Source organism: Urtica dioica, chromosome 1, assembly GCF_054948205.1.
Source record: "Urtica dioica subsp. dioica isolate 48M chromosome 1, U.dioica_male_clone48M_v1_H2, whole genome shotgun sequence".
Lineage (NCBI taxonomy): Eukaryota > Viridiplantae > Streptophyta > Magnoliopsida > Rosales > Urticaceae > Urtica > Urtica dioica.
This window is the reverse complement of record NC_142756.1, coordinates 3,703,999-3,721,146: the sequence shown is the minus strand read 5'-3', so window position 1 is coordinate 3,721,146 and position 17,148 is coordinate 3,703,999. Positions and strand designations below refer to the sequence as shown.

The 17,148-nt window shown below is 43.1% G+C and overlaps 4 protein-coding genes across 6 annotated transcripts; all 4 read right to left on the bottom strand.

Moving 5' to 3' along the window:
• Window positions 1-538: 538 nt before the first annotated feature.
• Window positions 539-8,050, bottom strand: LOC149406490 (ARM repeat superfamily protein). Of its 3 annotated transcripts, none has more exons than XM_089607024.1 (18): window positions 7,905-8,050; window positions 7,425-7,790; window positions 6,736-7,344; window positions 6,550-6,668; window positions 6,066-6,180; window positions 5,856-5,990; window positions 5,306-5,386; window positions 4,958-5,071; window positions 4,760-4,839; window positions 4,418-4,553; window positions 4,161-4,310; window positions 3,675-3,760; window positions 3,277-3,464; window positions 3,023-3,115; window positions 2,737-2,924; window positions 2,082-2,193; window positions 1,855-2,012; window positions 539-1,017 (listed from the first exon to the last, which is right to left on the bottom strand). In XM_089607024.1, the coding sequence occupies exons 2-18, from the start codon at window positions 7,629-7,631 to the stop codon at window positions 703-705; spliced, it is 2,886 nt and encodes a 961-aa protein (XP_089463150.1). In that variant the 5' UTR covers window positions 7,632-7,790; window positions 7,905-8,050; the 3' UTR covers window positions 539-702. The 3 variants fall into 3 exon arrangements, with proteins under 3 accessions (XP_089463150.1, XP_089463145.1, XP_089463160.1); XM_089607019.1 differs by having other exon boundaries at window positions 7,918-8,050; XM_089607034.1 differs by lacking the exons at window positions 4,958-5,071; window positions 7,905-8,050 and having other exon boundaries at window positions 7,425-7,870.
• Window positions 8,051-8,074: 24 nt separating this feature from the next.
• Window positions 8,075-11,251, bottom strand: LOC149406489 (magnesium transporter, putative (DUF803)). Its single transcript, XM_089607058.1, has 12 exons — window positions 10,978-11,251; window positions 10,382-10,676; window positions 10,177-10,302; window positions 9,969-10,054; window positions 9,802-9,875; window positions 9,617-9,719; window positions 9,299-9,530; window positions 9,087-9,206; window positions 8,907-8,997; window positions 8,758-8,827; window positions 8,603-8,687; window positions 8,075-8,514 (listed from the first exon to the last, which is right to left on the bottom strand). The coding sequence occupies exons 2-12, from the start codon at window positions 10,472-10,474 to the stop codon at window positions 8,344-8,346; spliced, it is 1,251 nt and encodes a 416-aa protein (XP_089463184.1). The 5' UTR covers window positions 10,475-10,676; window positions 10,978-11,251; the 3' UTR covers window positions 8,075-8,343.
• Window positions 11,252-11,380: 129 nt separating this feature from the next.
• KUP3 (K+ uptake transporter 3) lies at window positions 11,381-14,986 on the bottom strand. The gene is made up of 8 exons (XM_089607045.1): window positions 14,651-14,986; window positions 14,318-14,558; window positions 14,006-14,245; window positions 13,397-13,708; window positions 13,266-13,318; window positions 13,065-13,179; window positions 12,721-12,975; window positions 11,381-12,614 (listed from the first exon to the last, which is right to left on the bottom strand). The coding sequence occupies exons 1-8, from the start codon at window positions 14,702-14,704 to the stop codon at window positions 11,542-11,544; spliced, it is 2,343 nt and encodes a 780-aa protein (XP_089463171.1). The 5' UTR covers window positions 14,705-14,986; the 3' UTR covers window positions 11,381-11,541.
• A 10-nt stretch (window positions 14,987-14,996) lies between these two features.
• LOC149406487 (uncharacterized) lies at window positions 14,997-16,446 on the bottom strand. Its single transcript, XM_089613922.1, has 2 exons — window positions 15,619-16,446; window positions 14,997-15,030 (listed from the first exon to the last, which is right to left on the bottom strand). The coding sequence occupies exons 1-2, from the start codon at window positions 16,215-16,217 to the stop codon at window positions 14,997-14,999; spliced, it is 633 nt and encodes a 210-aa protein (XP_089470048.1). The 5' UTR covers window positions 16,218-16,446.
• Window positions 16,447-17,148: the final 702 nt, after the last annotated feature.

The following is a 17,148-nucleotide window of genomic DNA, read 5'->3' as shown; positions in this document are numbered from 1 at the left end:
AGTGAATTCTATTTTTTGTGAAAAATTTAACGGAGATGGAATTCATCCAAATTTATACACTTGAAGGTGAAGCTCGTGTTTGCGCTTAGCTTCTCGGTTTGCTCTTTTCTTTTCTTCTCATTTTCAATCACTTTCAAGCACAATTTTATTTCATTTAATTTCTTATTCTCCCTTCAACTTTTATTTTTCTTATATTTTCAATTTTCATTTTCCCTAGCATTTTTTGAGCTCCAACAGAAGCCTTACAATATTCCGGTTTACTATGTTGGGTTCCTTTTCTCCCATTTTCTTCTTTTTATTACGCCGCAATTGATCCAAATTTCTTTACTTAAATCGTTAAGTTAGCATGACAACAAACACTTACAAAAAAAATAATAAGAATAAATATTCTTTATGGAATTTTATTGCAGGACATCGTCGAAATTATGTGGTGCACGAAACTCAAAAACTAGGACGTCAATGAATACAAGAAAGAATACGGGAGAAAAGGAACATTTGTCATCCTTAATTGGTTAGTTGGAACCTCTCTCTCTCTCTCTCTCTCTCTCTCTCTCTCTCTCTCTCTCTCTCTCTCTCTCTCTCCCCTACTAGCTTAGGTTTGAATTGGGAATAATGATATGTTATGTACCAAGATCTAAATGTGAAAGTAACCTTCTAGAGACTACTGACTTTACAATGTAAATATGAAAGCAGGTAAAAGGGCTATGTTAGGTTTGGAACATTGCGGTGATTTTCCGCGAATTCCCGGATTATCCTTTTGAGACGCCGACCCCCTTTCCCTTGCAACAAGTTTGGAGCCCCGAAGCAGTCGGAGGCGGCGGTGGCGAGCACCGTCAGCCACTCCGCCACCACAGTCACGGCCTCCCCTTGCTTCAAATATTCCGCCGGAAGGCCGTGCACCGCCGACTCTACCCATCCCTGCAACGATTCCCACCTCACCACGCTCTTCCACGCCGTTCTCGCGCTCACGCTGCATATCGCCGCCAATTGCTGCAATATTGTCGCACTTTTGTGCACCTGTTTTCACACACACAAAAAGAAAAATGATCAATCAAGTGACATCAAACCACATTGTTTCTATTTTTTTTTTTTTTACAACCGTGGTGTACGGGTACACCCGACTAAAATCCATGAGGCCCTGGCATTATCAACCGTGAGACTACCCCAGTCGCTCCAATTGTTGCGTCCAGGGAGAATCGAACCAGGATGTACAAGGTCCCAAGAATTGTCCTTACCACTAGACCAACCTCTTAGGGTTCACACTGTTTCTATTATAATTGTGGTGTCCTTATTAGACCCAACAAAAAATTCACGAGGGACTGGCATTATCGACAGGGAGACTACCCCAATGACCACAATTATTGCATCAAGGGAGAATCGAACTGGGGACTGACAAGGTCCCAAGAATCGCCCTTACCACTAGACCAACCCCTTGGGGTTCAATGTTGCTATTATAATTGTGGTGTCATGGTTAGACCCAATAAAAAATCCACGAGGGCCTGACATTATCGACTGGGAGACTACCCCAGTGACCACAATTATTGCGTCAAGGGAGAAACGAAATGGGGACTGACAAGGTCCCAAGAATTGCCCTTACCACTAGACCAACCTCTTGGGGTTCAGTGTTTCTATTATAATTGTGGTGTCATGGTTAGACCCAACAAAAAATCCACGAGGGCCTGACATTATCGACTGGGAGACTACCCCAGTGACCACAATTGTTGCGCCCCGGGGTAGTGACCCCAATTGTTGCGTCAAGGGAGAATCGAACAGGGGACTGACAAGGTCCCAAGAATCGCCCTTGGGCTTGAACATCAAAACCACATTAATATTGAGGCATCTCATCTTTCTTACCCTAGACATTGCAGAAACACCGAGCAAAGCGTAGACGAGGTTTGAGACAAGTCCCTCCCCACAATGGGAGATCACCTGAAGCACCACCCCACTAAACAATCCTTCCGACATGCCGCTCGCGTCATCCAACAGGCACCCAACTCCCACCTCCAAGAAACCTGCATTCACACGAACTAAGATTTGACCAAATCCGCAAATATGTTGATATTAAAAAAAATGAGGCTTACAAGAAAGGTAGGACATTGCTGCAAGTGCTGCTCCACGATGCATGGCCGTGCAGCATATCGCAGCCTTTTGGAATGATGTCTCGAGAAGAGAACCCGACGCAGCCAATACTTCCTGGATCACATTATCACTTGGCTCGTCATTCAGACTGAAAATCTTTCTATCTCAATACAAGTCTAAGGCTTAGTTTTTACCAACTGAAATGACAATGGAGAGGAAAAGTTGACTCAAAATCAAAGTTCTTTATTTTATTATATTTGGAAATCATGAAAAAATTGGAAGGAATAACAAAAATAGATTACCTGATATTTCTCATTCTTGTTTGGATTTGTCTAGAAAAATTGAAGTAAAAAACAAAGGAAAATGAAAATTAAACAAGTAAAAGGGAAACTGAAATTAAACACACGTAAACTCCCATTAGAGTTTGTTTTTCCTCGTTATTTTTATAGGAAAATGGAATCCACTCTTAAGTTACACGTTTTCCACTGTTTTTCCTCGAACCTTCGTCACTCCAAACGAGACAAGGAAAATGCTAGGGCTCCAATTTATTTCCTTCGCATTTTTTGAGTCTCAAATTTAGCAATGAAATCCTTGTTTAAAAAAAGAGCCTCAGAACTTGGAGATATATGAGGAAGATAATTCAACTTTAGACAAGACCTTACGACAGCAGCGCACAAACGTCGATGCAAAGTTGGAATAAGCCTCCACAAGATCGGGTTCTTGGTCACATATGTATGAAGAATTGAGAGCCATGACTGACTCTGCATGAGTGAACCTTTCAAATGTAGTCACAAACACACCCCCGTACTCCTCTTTGCAGCCGAATTCCTCCACAACAACAGAAGCTGCAATGATTTTCCATAAACAGCCTCATTAAACAATACCACGAGTAAACCAACATGCACTAAAAAAAGCAAATGAAGCTTCCAAATCAACAGCCTACCGGTTCTTATGAAGCATTCATGACTTTCAAATGACATGTAGTTTGTTGATAAGCAATCCAGTACTTTGGGAAGTATTGTTACGAAGTGCTGACCTGCACGGTAACCAAATGAGATTTTAGTGTATGTACAAAGCAAAATCAAATTTACCCTGGAACAACTAGGAAACAAATACTCACCACTATCGCATTTATCCACAAGCATACAATCCAACATAACTTGAGACTGGCATATTATAGAGAACATACATACATACCTGAGGATTGAATTGCCAGAGAAAGAGCACGGCATGCTGCTACAGAAACATTTCCACTCTCCATGTGTTCAGAAGTGAAGAGCTTCTCCAGCATGGGCCAAAATATTCTGAGCAATGAAAGTACTGAATCATCCGAAACAAATTCGCCAGGCTGGCTTGTAGCAAGGTGGCTGAATACAGTTCCAATTCTGTAAAAATCAAGCAAACAGAGTTGACACTGGAAACATAAAAAAGAAAAAGAAAAAAAAAGAGGAGTGGACCAAAATATCAACAGCTAATACCATAAAAGGTGATGAAGTTCAAATTCTTATGCTTTTTTGTGAAAACAATGTTCATCGAAAATTATTATTTGCACTCATTAAAGAAATAATTCATTCAAGTCCTAGAGTAATAGGAACCTGTTCAACCCTCTGGCCGCAGAGTTCAACATTGGTGTATAAATAGCTGGATTCTGTTTCAGCAGGTGGTTGTTGTCTCCATCAACCTGAAACACCATAAACTTCAGACTTAGACTATCCCCCTAAAAGTTCTTTTTAAGTCATTTCAAAATGTATGTCTTCTTACACCCTATGTTTCATGTGTGAAATTGAGTTCTCACATGTTTTTTTTTATTACCTCATGCACCACAGCATTAGGTACCAGGAGATAACATTATTTTTTAAGCTAGTCGCAAAAAAATCTCTCTCTAAAATGAGTGAGAAGCAAAAAGAATTCCTCTCGGATTTACTGGAAGTATCGGAACACAAGATGCTAATGAAATTACTGAAGTTGACGAAGACGATTGAGTATTAGGGGGGAAGAACAGTTCGGGCTAGTTTTCAAACGATCATCGTCGCAGCCCGAAGAAAAAGGACGAAGCTGCAAGTAGAAAAAAAAAAACTTACCAGTTTCCCAATAGATTCAAAGCTAGAAGATAGCAGTCGAGCCAACGTATTGTTCTTTAAGTCCTTATTAGGAAGAGAGCCAAGGATCAAAGTAATGGCACTGACAATCTCTTCTTCATCTTCCAATGATAAATGCCTCTTATCCAAACCCTAAAGAGATGAATCCACAGTTAAGAGCAGTAAGAATCATTGTTTTTCGAGAAGTGGGAAGCCTGAAACATCTGAATACACAATACATTAAAAAAGACTAATGTCACCTCTCCTATCCACATCAAGATCTCCAAATTCGAAGGTTCGTATATCACAGAAGAAGCATCTTCACAAACTTTGCGCAGCGCACATGCACAAGCATTTAAGGACACGGGTTCCGATAGTCCTGTAGCAAAAAATAATCTGGAAAGTAGAAAATCAGTACACATACACGCACTGGTTATTGACATCTATCTACCCAAAACAAAATAATAAGGCTTAAAGGCTCTAGATTCAAATATAATAATATATCGATAGTAAAATCAGAATGACATCCGAGATTTTGTCAACATAATGAAAATTTAAGAATCAGTTATCCAATTATCAATTAAGAAACAGAAAGTACTTACAATAAGGGACGAGTATTTATTTGAATTGATGATATAAACTTTGAATAGGAACCGACAACATCTGCGAGGGACCTATAAACCTAAAGAGGAAATAAACATCTCAGATATGTTGCAGAATGAAGCAGATAACACTGTCCAATTCAAACGACGAAACAGTCTACATCGTGAAAGAGAAAAAAGGATGAAGTATTCACATACAACGCATATGAAGCCTTTTAGCTCAACAGATGGCCTAGTGGCCAGCAAATTCACCAATTCCATGACCATAGAGAAATCAACAGATTGATCTTCTTGCAAGATTATTTCAGCAACCTAGAATAGGAACCTTCGTATATCAATGACATAGACACCAATATACTTGGGGAAAAAAAGCTCCGACAGATCACAAGCTCCAAGTGGTGTATCTACTGAGCAAAGTTCCAAAGAAATGTAACCGGAAAAGGAGAAAAAAAGGATGATAAAAATACATCCACTCTCAACAATTTCAATCATTAAAAGATTGTATGAATAACTGTAAGCTATATCAGAAAATAAATCTTTACTCACCACATTAAGGACAAACAATTTCGCTTCCACCTCCTTCCAACGAATAGGTACACTCACGGAGGTCCAACCACCAGATAAAAGCTACAGTAAAATTCAAGATGGTTCAAAGGAGAATCAATATTTCCCCAGAAGATACATATTATACGTTTACAACCATTCAAAACGATATCATACGCTCCTTAATATCCCCCTTTTCCCCGAAAGAATTTAGGGCTACTTGTGAATTGGCAAACAAGTTACCACAAGCTCACAGAAGCTGCATGCTATGGGTAGTAGAACTGTATTTAAAGATCCATTCAACATTTCAAAAAGGAAATATTACATGGCCAGCCATTTGACTATGAAAATGCCTAGATTAGAAACAGTTTTAGAAACCAGTATAATGAAACACTCACACATAGACTACGTATTCAAAAACAGTAAGTATGTATACAAGTCTGAATATAAAATCAGCGCCATAATATATATATATATATATATATATATATATATATATATAAATATTCAAATGTTAATTCTAATATTCGGATATGAGAGTATAAGCAAGCACCTTTTGGGTGAAATGAGCAGATCTTAAGAGCTGACAAATATCGACCAAAAGCTCAGCAAGATTAAGTCTGAAATGTAGGAGGCTATCAGGCAGCTCTGTTGGTCCTTTGTCGTCACTGGAAGTGGCTTCATCGACCTGCAAATCACACAAAAGAAATCATTGAGTTGATTGAATTTGAAACCGGGAAAGAAAGATAGAGAAAGGCGGGACCTGGAGACGCAACAAGAGGGCGTCGAGCAACGCCGAATACACGGAGAAAAACATGTGCTGAGCACGCTCGCGCTCAACGTCGTCAATCGCAAGGATATACGCTGCAAGAGTCGACCTGCAGAGAAAGACACGATTGTCAGGTCCGTTTGGAACCCGGAAAATAGGAGGAAAGGAAAATCATATCCCTCCTATTTTTCCTTGTGTTGTTTGGATGGAGGGAAAATAGAAGGGAGAGGAAGAGCTAAAATGTATAACTAATGAGTCGATTTCACGGAAAATTGGGTGGAAAATGGAATCAATCCATATTCATACATGCAGAGACCCATGTTTGTGTCTACTTCCTCACTTTCCCCTCTCATTTTCCATGACTTCCCATTCAATTTTCATTCTCCTTCATATTATCATTTTCCAAACACAGCCCCAGAGACTACTAGGAAATCGATAGAGCTTGAAAGTGAAGGAGTGAGTGAATTAGTGCGAGTACCAAAACTGAAGGGTCGAATCGGCAATGTCCCAGTCCAGAGCTGGGAACGCAACGCAGCTGAGAAGCGCGTCTGCTAGGGCCAGGGCTTCGGCGCTGCCTTCGACAATCAGCGACGGAGCCTGAGAACACACGCAGAATGAGAAGAGTGGTAGTGTATGTGCTTGAGGGAGAGAGAGAGAGTTTTACGGCTTGGCCGATCTCGGAGAGAAGTGAGGCGAGGCCGGCGACTCGGTCGTGGTCGCCGGAGGAGAGGGCGGGGAAGAGAAGGGCGTCGATGAGGAAGCGGACGCGGAGGAGAAGGAGGCGCGGGAGAGCCTCGTGGCGGGAGACGAGCTCGACGAGCACTTGGACGGCGAGCTCGAAGAGCAGCTCGGCTCGGAGAGAGCCGAAGACAAAGTCAAGGAGGTCGTTTGGCACGGAGACGCAGAGCCTGACCCAGCTCAGAAGGCACCGGAGAACCTTCCTCTGCACGCCCTCCTCCGCGCGCGTCTGCTGGAGCAGAAACTCCATGACGGCCTCGCCGTGCCTCGCCAGCCCCTCCGCGTCGCCGGAGTCCTCCTCCGGGAGAACCGTCAGCATCTCCAGCACCGCCACGTTGGCGTCCGTGTTGCCCTGGAGCCCGCAGAAGAGCCGCTCCATCGGCCACCCCATCTTCCCGGCCAGCGCCGATATCCCCAGGCAGATTTGCGTCAGAAGCTGCGGCGGCCCCGCCGTGAACCGCTTCGCCGCCGCCAGGAGCGCGTTCAGGAGCGCCTCCACGGCCGCGGATTCCAGATTCGAGGCCTCGTTCTGGATCTGCCACAGGCCATGGATGATGATGATGGTGATGGTGATGGTGATGGTGAGAGTGAGAGTGAGAGTCGGCTCGGACTTACCTTGCGCTTGAGAATCTGGGCGGCGAAGAAGTGGACGTCGAGGTCGGCGGCGGAATCGGTGAGGAGAATGGCGGTGGCGACGTCCCAGGCGGCGCGTGTGTTTTGGAAGTGGACGAGCCACTGATTGGCGGCCACGCGGTTGGACGAGTCCGTGTCGTGGTTCAGCACTGTCACTGCCTCCCCAACTTTCCTTTTCATTTCCTCCATCGATTCTCTCTCTCTCTCTTCGCTTCCCTAATTTCACATTTCCTTCTTCTTGCTTCGCTTCCTTATCATCTTCTGTGTTTCTTTCTTTCTTTCTTTTATCCTCCGCTTTTACTTCACACTGCCTTCAATCACATTCGTAATTCCTTTTCGTCGTCCCTCCTTGATATGTATACGAAACGCCATAAATTAAATTGTGCAAAATTATGCTTTGCTTAACCTTATTAACATTTATGGCCAGATTACCCAATTTAACCTTCAAAACCGGTATAATACCTTCTTAGATTACCTGCTTAATTAGGTTCATTCTGTATGTCTAGCGGTAACGATATGGTCGGAATCGAGAGGGACGATTTGTGCAGCTATGCTTTTAGCAACTTTTTGCATAAAGGAGAAATTGATTCTACAACCATTTTGAGAGTTCGAGAAAAAGAAAAAAAATATACCATTTGGAGAGATCTTCCCCACACTTTTTTCTTGCTTGTTTTAGCGAAATATAAAATCAAATATCTTGTACATACATACATTTACAGATAGAGGGAGTGAGAGAGAGAGAGAGTTTGGTCCTAGACTCTTAGTGGAACATTCTTTCTTTCATGTAACTCATTAACAACAAAAAATGATGATGTACAGCGAGGAGGAGCAAAATCAACACAAGAAACAGTGTTTAAAATACAAGATTAATAAAAAAAAAATTATAAAAAAAATAAATAAATCAAGGGCTGTGAGGCACCGCGTGGTCGGTGGTGCTGATCTTAGTCCAGCCAGAGCGTTCAAAGCCGCTCCCTCTAAATCCCGTGATCTTGGACGACACCATGGGCATGACCAGCACCGCCGACGCGTTGATCGAATCTTCCCCAAAACCAAGCGAAAACGCGCAAGCGTTCTGCACCAAATTTAAGAGTTGACAAATTGTCCGACTGTTCAGGCAAACCCGACTTAATCTGAAGAACAATAAGAAGTAGAAATTGAACCTTTGCTTTGACAATCGCGTCAGAGAGCTTCATCAGCAGGCCTTGCACGATGGTGTCCCCATCAGACGATGCTACTACCAGCAGCCTATGCACATAATTATCACGGTTACAACGAATCTTGCATAGACTGGAAACTATAGCACACTTCGTCGAACCTGTCCACGTCTTTTGAGTTGCTCGAAGCCGTGAAAGACGACAGAGGCGAACCCTCTTTTCCTTCACCACCTAAAAAAAAAAACCTTTTTGTCATCTTTCGAACACACAAACAAAGTGGGTGGAAAGAATGCTCGATCAGTCACACTACCTCTGGCTTCATCGGGTGCCAACAACGAGATCCCGGTGAACACCGACACCATTCCAAGTATGAACATTGTCGTTCTCAGCGCATTCAAAACCTGGGAAAGATACATGAGCAGTGAGCATCGACATTCCGTGCACGTGTGTTCGTTTGTTAAAAAAAAAAAAAATGGGAGTAGGGTTTGACCTGATATTCCTGAAAGTAAATAAATCCTGTACAAATGGAGAAAAATGTCCAAACAATTTGGAACATAGGAACGATGAGTATTGCGTCAAACAGCGACAGTCCTTCATTCAACCTCGCCATCTGCAAGAGAACGCTGCTATTTAATTGAAAGAAAAAAAAAAAAAAAAAAAAAAAAAACTTGATTAGAGAAGAAGTGAAAAGATAAGGCTTACCCAGAATCCGGCTGTACTAAGAAACAAAAGGAGCATCGAGTACGTGAACCAAGTGTGCAATTGATAATTAGTAGACATGGCCAGTCTAAGCATGTTCGAGAGCGATTTCGCAAACAACACGGAACACGATCCCACGGCCCCCGAAACAATGGCGTACGAGAACGGAAGTAGCATATTCCAGTAAGGTCTGAGCTCATGACCCCCCGACACAGACACCAAGGCCTCGCCTCTCCTAAAACCCCACCCGAAACGGAGTTGAAACTGTAAAGTATGCATTTTTATCGGATGAAGGAAATTAAGAGTGTGAAGACACGGTACCTGTAAATGGAGTGGTGAACGGCAACTATAAAGATCAATAGAACGCAGTAGAAAACAAAGGTCACGTTGCTGTACTTCTCGGCCAACTGCTCCGGGGTGTACACTGAAGGAGAATAGAAGAGAAGAGATCAAGAATTGAGCCATGGAAAAGAAACACGATGTGTGTTAAATGTGCATGTACCGACCAGGTGATTGATGGTTTCCGAAAGCAACGAGGAAAACGTTTCCTAGAACGATAAAAGCTGTGGCGGACATTACCCTAAGATCAACAATGTTCGAAGTAAGTGAGGTCACAGGTGATATTGTCTCTGTTCCGGTAAACACAGACGAACAAGCAAACAAACAAACTTACTTAACGGTCACTCTCTTGTTCAATACGAAATATGCGAACGCGATGTTAGAGATGAATTGTATCGATCCCAAGGCGGCAAGAAGAGACTGCAACACATACACAAACACATACACACAAACACACACACACACACACACACATTCTTGATATTCAATTACACACATACACACAAAAATAACAACAGAAGACAGACAGAGAGTGACCATACCTGAGCAGCGTATGCGAAGGAAATAAAATTGAGGCAATTCCCTACGAAGAAAAACAGAATGCCCAGCCTCCATGTGGCGAAATGAAAGATTGGCCTCAACGAATCACCGCCACCGAGCCGTTCTCTCTTCAATTATTATCATTATTATTGCTAGAATATTATATGAAATAACGACACAATTGAATCGACGAGGATCAATAGATACCTCATTGTGGCCTAATTTGAGAAGGTTTGTGCCGAAGTTGATGGCAATGCTGCCGAAGAGGTTGATGAAAGCTCCCACCACCCACTCGCCCATCCAAAACTCGCAGATCTCCGAATCGGTATCGGAATCGGAATCGGAACCGGACTCGGATCGCCCTTCTAAATCCAACCTCTCTTTTTTTTTCTCTCCTCTTTCTTCAACCAAACGTACTGTATCGTAAGGTGTCGTGTACGCGTATTAAATTTAAAATAAATGGAAGAATAGCTGCGAGATGCGCATGATTATTGTTGTTTTGCTGCAAAAGGAAAAAAAAGAAAAAGTAAAAAAGAATGTGAGCTCCGAGACGTGAGAAGGAATGAATGAATACAAAAGTTGTGGTGTTGCATCCTCAGTCAACAAATTAAAATACCCCAGCAATCACCTGCGGCCGCTTCTACCCTAATTCAAGCAACCATTTTAAATCAATTAAAAAAAAAACGTTTGTCCACGTCACGTCAGGTCGCGTCAAACGCGCAAATTTTTTTTATTTATTTATAAATACTTGATCAATTTCATTGGTCGCTTTTTAAAGTTTAGCCTCTGACATTAGATTTCACCTTGACTGAGAGACGAACTCCGGCCGGGTTCTTCCTCCTTTCTTCTTCTTCTCCGGCGAATCTCTCGTCCTCTCTTTTCTCTTCACCCTTTTAGCTTATTTTGTGTTTTTTTTTCCTTTTCGTGTGGTTTTCTGTTCTGGCCTGGATGGAGGGGAAAAAAAATAACGAAACCCCACTTTGGTCTTAAGTTTCCACATTTGCAATTAAGTCCCTCAGCTTCTTTTCTTTTTCTATTATCGGCACAAAAGTCTTTTTCTCAGTCAAAGAGTGGAAGACTACTATAGTAGAAAACATCATGGTCCATACTCTTTAATAATCTGTTACAAATCTAGCAGGCAAGATTCAAGAAGTTATTATCAACTAACGGTAGTCAAACTCATCACTATCATGGCCCGAAAAACTAACTCAACTAATCACGCTTCCCCTTTTCATTATTCATTCATAGCAGGAAGGGAAAACCAGTATCATTCATGTTTTGGTGTTAAAACGAACTCATCTATACACAAAGTGATGCAATTGAGAAAGAGAAAGAGAGAGAGAAAGAGCAGTAAAAAAGAGTTTGAGTCAGACGTAGTAAATCATGCCGACTTCAATCAAACTAATGTGGGGGATATTGAGGGCCACGGCGGGTCCCCTGCAATTCTTGCGCAGGAATGAATAGGCAACGTCGATCACGGCTTTCTTCAGAAACGACGACGACCTTCGAGCCTTGACGTACGAGTGGCCCATGATGTAGGCGACCCCGGCCTCCTTGGCCTGAACCAGATCCGTGAGCTCGTCGCTCACCGCCGAGTCCATGTTCGGGTTCGCCGCCACCTGGAACCTCACGTGCCTCCGCCTCAGCTGCTGCGGGTTCTCTTCTTCGTACACCGACCTCAGGCTCTGGATCGTTCCGACGGACTCGATGATGTCGTCATCGCCGTCGTCCACGGCGAGGACGCTCAGCCCCGACTGGGTCGCTCTGGTGCTCACCACCGCCATCCTTCCGTCCACCGACGAGCCCTCCGACGAGCCCGACGGCTCGACGGCCTCCATTTGGATGAACTCGGCGATGCTCTGTATCAGCTGGTTCTCGAAGTCCCCTTCGTCCCGCTGAAGGTCTTTGTACCCGTACCTCACGATGCACCGGTACATCCTGTACGGCCTCGGGCAGACCCGCCCGATCAGGAACCGTTCCTCGGGAGAGACGTACGGGACCGGGACCGACTTCACGCAGACGAACACGAGCACGTTGTGGAACGCGGGGAGGTTCGTCACGAAGTGGGAGAATATGGACGGGACCCCCGTCGCGAGCTCGGAGTAGATGAGGCCGATCCCGGGCACGCGCACGATGCCGAGGCTCGGCCCGAGCCCGAGCAGCCACTTGAGAGAGACCTTGTTGTGGAGCTCGAAGTTGTACTTCTTCCTCGTCCCGTAGTGCCACACGTACATGACCACCATGAATATGACGGACAGCGCGAGCGGGACCCACCCTCCTTGCGGGACTTTCATGAACGCGGCGGACAGGTAAATGCCCTCGATGAACCAGAAGAAGGCGAGGAACGCAGTGGCCCACGCCGCGCTCCTCTGCCACACGAAGATTATTACTAGCGCCATCAGGAACGTCGTCACAAACATCACAGCCATGCAAGCCAGCCCTGAAAATCAACCGGCCAACGACCATTTTCGATTCAAAATCTCCGGGGAAAATAAATAAATAAATAAAAAAACAACAGAAGAGAAGAGATCATGATCAACACTCACCGTAAGCGTTCCCGATCAAGTTTGTATCCTGAAACCCAATGGTTATAGAAAGTGTAAGGATCATAAGAATCCAGTTGATTTCGGGGATGTAGATCTGGCCGTATATATGTCTGGAAGTGTGGACAACTTTGACTCGGGGAAAGCAGCCAAGGGCGTGGCACTGCTTCACGATCGAGAAAGTGGCTGTTATCACAGCCTGACTCCCAACAATAGCCGCAAGTGTGGCTATAACCAACACCGGCCAAAACACAGGCCCTGCAAGACCACACCAAAGACACAAAACAAACATTATTATAGCAGCGTGATATGATTGGTCGCTCCGGATGAAATTTATTTGTACCAACCAGGTATTGAGTTATAGAAACTGTGGTCAATCATAGTCGGGTTTTGAGATATGTACGCAGCCTGGCCAAGGTATTGCATCACCAAGCATGGGTACACAACAAACACAAACGCAAGCTGCAAAAGTAGCCGTATCAATCTCACATACATATAACAATAGAAGTAATACAGCAGCGAGAAGAAAAAGTTAAAAGTCAGCTCACCCTTATTGACGTAGCAGTGAAATGACCAAGGTCCGCAAACATAGCCTCGGTGCCTGGACGAAATTGAATAAGAACGACACTTGAACAAAAACGAAGGTTGTGTATGGAAACAAACAAAACACAGAACACACCTGTGGTAGAGAGTAGAACTCCGCCGAGAGAAATCCAACCCGCTCTACCGTTTTGGTTGAAGAACCTGAGGATATAATGGGGTGAAAACGCGTAGACAACTCTAGGGTTCCAACGGACGACGTTGTAGAGGCCGATGGAAAAGATGCAGAAGAGCCAGATGAGGACGATGGGTGCAAATAGAAAGGCGACTTTGTGGGTCCCGCAGTGCTGCAGCGCAAACAGCCCCACCAATATCACACAGGCAAGCAACACCAGCCAGCCACCTGTCAGTTTGTTCACCGTCACTTCGAGCCCCGACACCGCCGATAACACTGCAGCCCCGAAATCACGCACATAAATAAGCAAGCTTCTTGATCAAAATCGTCAGAAAACGATTATATATGTTCTGATTTCCATATTTAACTCTTTATCCGTTCTTTTCCAGTGATTGGGCTTAGTTTTGGTGCTTCTTCTTTGTTTCCTAAAATAAGGCTGGCTCGTTTGTTCGTGTTTGGATCTATTTTCCTAGGTTATGAAGAATTCCCACTTCAGTTGTAAATTTTCGCATAATATTAACACTATATAGCGTATGTATATATATAATTTAGCAGTGGGAATGTCTCTGCTACCTGAGATTGCGGGGGTGAGGACGCCGTCTCCGATGACCATGCAAGCCCCGAACAAGACAACGATCAACAGGGCGGTTCTAAGCAGCTTATGCTTCTCCAGGAACCTCTTCAACGGAGACGAGGATTGCGTGGACGGGCCGTACTTGTAGCTTGACAGCTCTTCGTCCGCGGCTTGTTGGTTCGGAAGCAGACTCAGCTTGGCGTGACGGCACAGCAGCGAGTACAGCGCAAACGTACCGCCTGAGCAGAGGACACAATTGTAACTAGAATAGTTCTACTACTTCTACTACTACTAGTGGAACTATAACCTACCTTCACCGTTATCATCGGCGCTCAAGAGAACCAGGACGTACTTTACCAAGGGCAAGAGAGTGAGCGTCCAAAATATCAACGAAAAAGCCCCAAAAACAGAGTCCTGTGTGACGCGTCGATCCATGTTGCCGGAGAATGTGCTGGAATAGGTGTACAGAGGCGAAGTTCCCAAGTCTCCGTACACCACGCCGAAGCTCTGATACGCCAATATCACGTTCCTCCACAGAGTCGCCGACGAAAGCTGCAAAAGTATTTCATCCTCCAACTGTATCGATCGATCTAAAATAACTGAAATGAACTGAAATTGTGGATTCGAATCAAAGAAACCCTAACCAGAGGAGACGATGAGCGGCGCGGAGGCGCGTGAACACCGGACTCGGCCTCCATCGGAACCGAAATCGCCACTCTTCTTCTCAATCAACACAACAGAGAAACACACTCTTCACTTTTCCTTTCCTCTCTCGCTCTCTCTCTATCTCTCTCTTTTCACTCTCTTAATACAATTATGTATTTATAAGTAAATAATTAAATACTAAAATAGAGACATATGAGTTAACTAAAAAATAAGATAAAATCAGAACGAGAAGGGAAGAGTATTGTACGTAACAGTCGGAGGAGGCGGCCAGGTCCTAGGCCTCACAAAGTGATGCCACGTGTCAGATCGGGATTTGAGCTCTAGTCATTCACCCGCGTTGTAGACGCGGAGGACGTAACTAACCAAACCCATTTTTCCGTACATTTATTAGTGTACTTTAAAATCAAATTTAAAAAATTAAGGAGGACGCTGCGCATGCTGGTTATCATAATCATCGTCGTCATATATTAATCGCTGTAATTTCGAAGAAACTTCCCTCCGACGTCACATATAAAATGGAAATTCACAACAAAAAAAAAAAATTGGAAATTAAGTTGACAACCTTGAATTCTATGTGTGGGACCCCCAAATAATCCAAAATAAAAAAGAACATAAATTAAAAAAATAAAAGAGTGTACGTGTATGTGACAAAGGAAAACTTAAAGAAAATGCTGATATATATTATATAGTGCAGTAACACATGGAACAAGGCATTCTCTTATACAATCACACATAGATACATACATACAGACATATAATGAAGGAAAACATATTAGTTTATATAATGACATTGACATAACATCATATTATATATATATATATATATAGTAAAAAGAAACAAAAAACAAAAAAACAAAAAAAGAAAGAAAGAAATCAGTAGAAGAAAAAAGAAGAAGAAGCAGCGGCGGCGGAGTCGGAATCGGAAACGGAGGGCATAGAGCCGAACATAGGGCTGTATTGCTGATAGTCTAACTCATAGGGCATCATTATTTGATCGTCATTATTGTCAACCTCATAGCAGTAATTACTATTGTTGAAATTAGAGTAATCAAAGTCCGAAGAAGGGAAAGGAGGAAGATCAGAATAAGAAGAAGAAGAAGAAGAAGCCTGTTGTTGCTGCTGAGGCAACACCGGTTGGTGCTGTACTTGCGGCGTTTGGTTACTCTGCATCGTCATCGTCACGTGATGATGATGGTGATGATGGCGATGATGATCCTGTGCGTGAGGGTCCTCGGGGGATACGATGGAGGTGACGGAGGAGCCGTGAGGCATGTCGGAGTAGACGAAGTTGGTGCGACCTCGCGAGCCGCGCATGGACCGAGCGGCTCGGTCGTAGGCGAGAGCGGCTTCCTCGGCGGTGTCGAAGGTCCCGAGCCAATGCCTCTCTTTCGTCGAAGGGTCTCTTATCTCCGCCGCGTATCTTCCCCAAGGCCTCCTTCGAACTCCCAAATATCTGACCGTGCTTTTCTCATCACTTGCTACTTCCTTCTTCGCTGATTTCCCGGAAGAAGGAGAAGAAGACGATGACTTTCTTCCCATATTCATCGCTCGCTCGCTCGCTCTTGATAGTATTATTATTATAAACGAAAAAGAAAAAAAAAAAAAAAAAGAATACTGTTTTGTTTTTAGTGATATACTGATAACTGCTTGCTGATGATGCTTAATCACTCCCGCATATGCCTCCTTTATATATACCACTCTCTTGCTTTTTTTTTTTTTATACCCTTTTAGTATTATATTAATTTAATCTCTCTCTTGTATTTGACCCTTATGCTCCGATGAATATGAACACTATATTTGTCTAACACACTCACATACAATACTTGCTCTATAATCTCTTTCTCAATACTTTATGTTTTTCTTTTTCTTTTTGGTTTTTATTATTATTAGTTTCTTGTAAAGTACGTCTTAATTCTTAATAGATTATATATTTTGTGTTTCGAATTCGATTGCCTGCTGCTGTCAGTTTTTTTTTTTTTCTTTCTTTTATTTTGTTAAAAAGCTGGTTATATTATAGCGGAGTTGTGGTGTAATTATGTGGAGGTTTTGAATTCATTACTATCCAACGTATATGATGAGCAGATCTACGATCATACATATAATATACTATTTATGTGCTAACGTAATGATACTCAATCATTCATATGATCTATAGCCTCACCGGCCGATCGATCTTGATATCTTGTGAACTATAGAATGTTGAACAGAGTAATGTAGATGATGATCATCAGCTGAAAATAAATATTTATATATAATGATGAGGTGGGTCAGGGTCGCCATATATATATTTTGAAATCATGGGAATTATTAGTATTAATGATAAGAGTGCATGTTCTGTTAGATACCGGTGACATGATTATTCTCCAATCAAATTGAACTTTTAGTCAAGTCCTTAAATAAAATACTATTTCCGATAAAATGTCTATATCCCTATGTCACATGCACTCCAATATTCGTATCTAGTAAGTGTTGCACT

Excerpts from the sequence above, each read along its gene's own strand:
- LOC149406489 (XM_089607058.1), bottom strand. The coding sequence starts at position 10,474 with ATGGGCGAGTGGGTGGTGGGAGCTTTCATCAACCTCTTCGGCAGCATT. Across the intron at positions 9,876-9,968 it reads AACAAGAGAGTGACCGTTAA|GGTAATGTCCGCCACAGCTT; the intron begins GTAAGTTTGTTT and ends TGTTGATCTTAG. Across the intron at positions 9,720-9,801 it reads CGGAAACCATCAATCACCTG|TGTACACCCCGGAGCAGTTG; the intron begins GTCGGTACATGC and ends ATTCTCCTTCAG.
- KUP3 (XM_089607045.1), bottom strand. The coding sequence starts at position 14,704 with ATGGAGGCCGAGTCCGGTGTTCACGCGCCTCCGCGCCGCTCATCGTCT. Across the intron at positions 13,709-14,005 it reads CCTCACCCCCGCAATCTCAG|TGTTATCGGCGGTGTCGGGG; the intron begins GTAGCAGAGACA and ends TCGGGGCTGCAG. Across the intron at positions 12,615-12,720 it reads CTTGATCGGGAACGCTTACG|GGCTGGCTTGCATGGCTGTG; the intron begins GTGAGTGTTGAT and ends GTTGATTTTCAG.
- LOC149406490 (XM_089607024.1), bottom strand. The coding sequence starts at position 7,631 with ATGGAGGAAATGAAAAGGAAAGTTGGGGAGGCAGTGACAGTGCTGAAC. Across the intron at positions 6,669-6,735 it reads TCTCCGAGATCGGCCAAGCC|GCTCCGTCGCTGATTGTCGA; the intron begins GTAAAACTCTCT and ends GTGTGTTCTCAG. Across the intron at positions 2,194-2,736 it reads TTGTGCGCTGCTGTCGTAAG|GAAGTATTGGCTGCGTCGGG; the intron begins GTCTTGTCTAAA and ends AATGTGATCCAG.
- LOC149406487 (XM_089613922.1), bottom strand. The coding sequence starts at position 16,217 with ATGAATATGGGAAGAAAGTCATCGTCTTCTTCTCCTTCTTCCGGGAAA. Across the intron at positions 15,031-15,618 it reads TATCAGCAATACAGCCCTAT|TTACGTCCTCCGCGTCTACA; the intron begins GTTCGGCTCTAT and ends GGGTTTGGTTAG.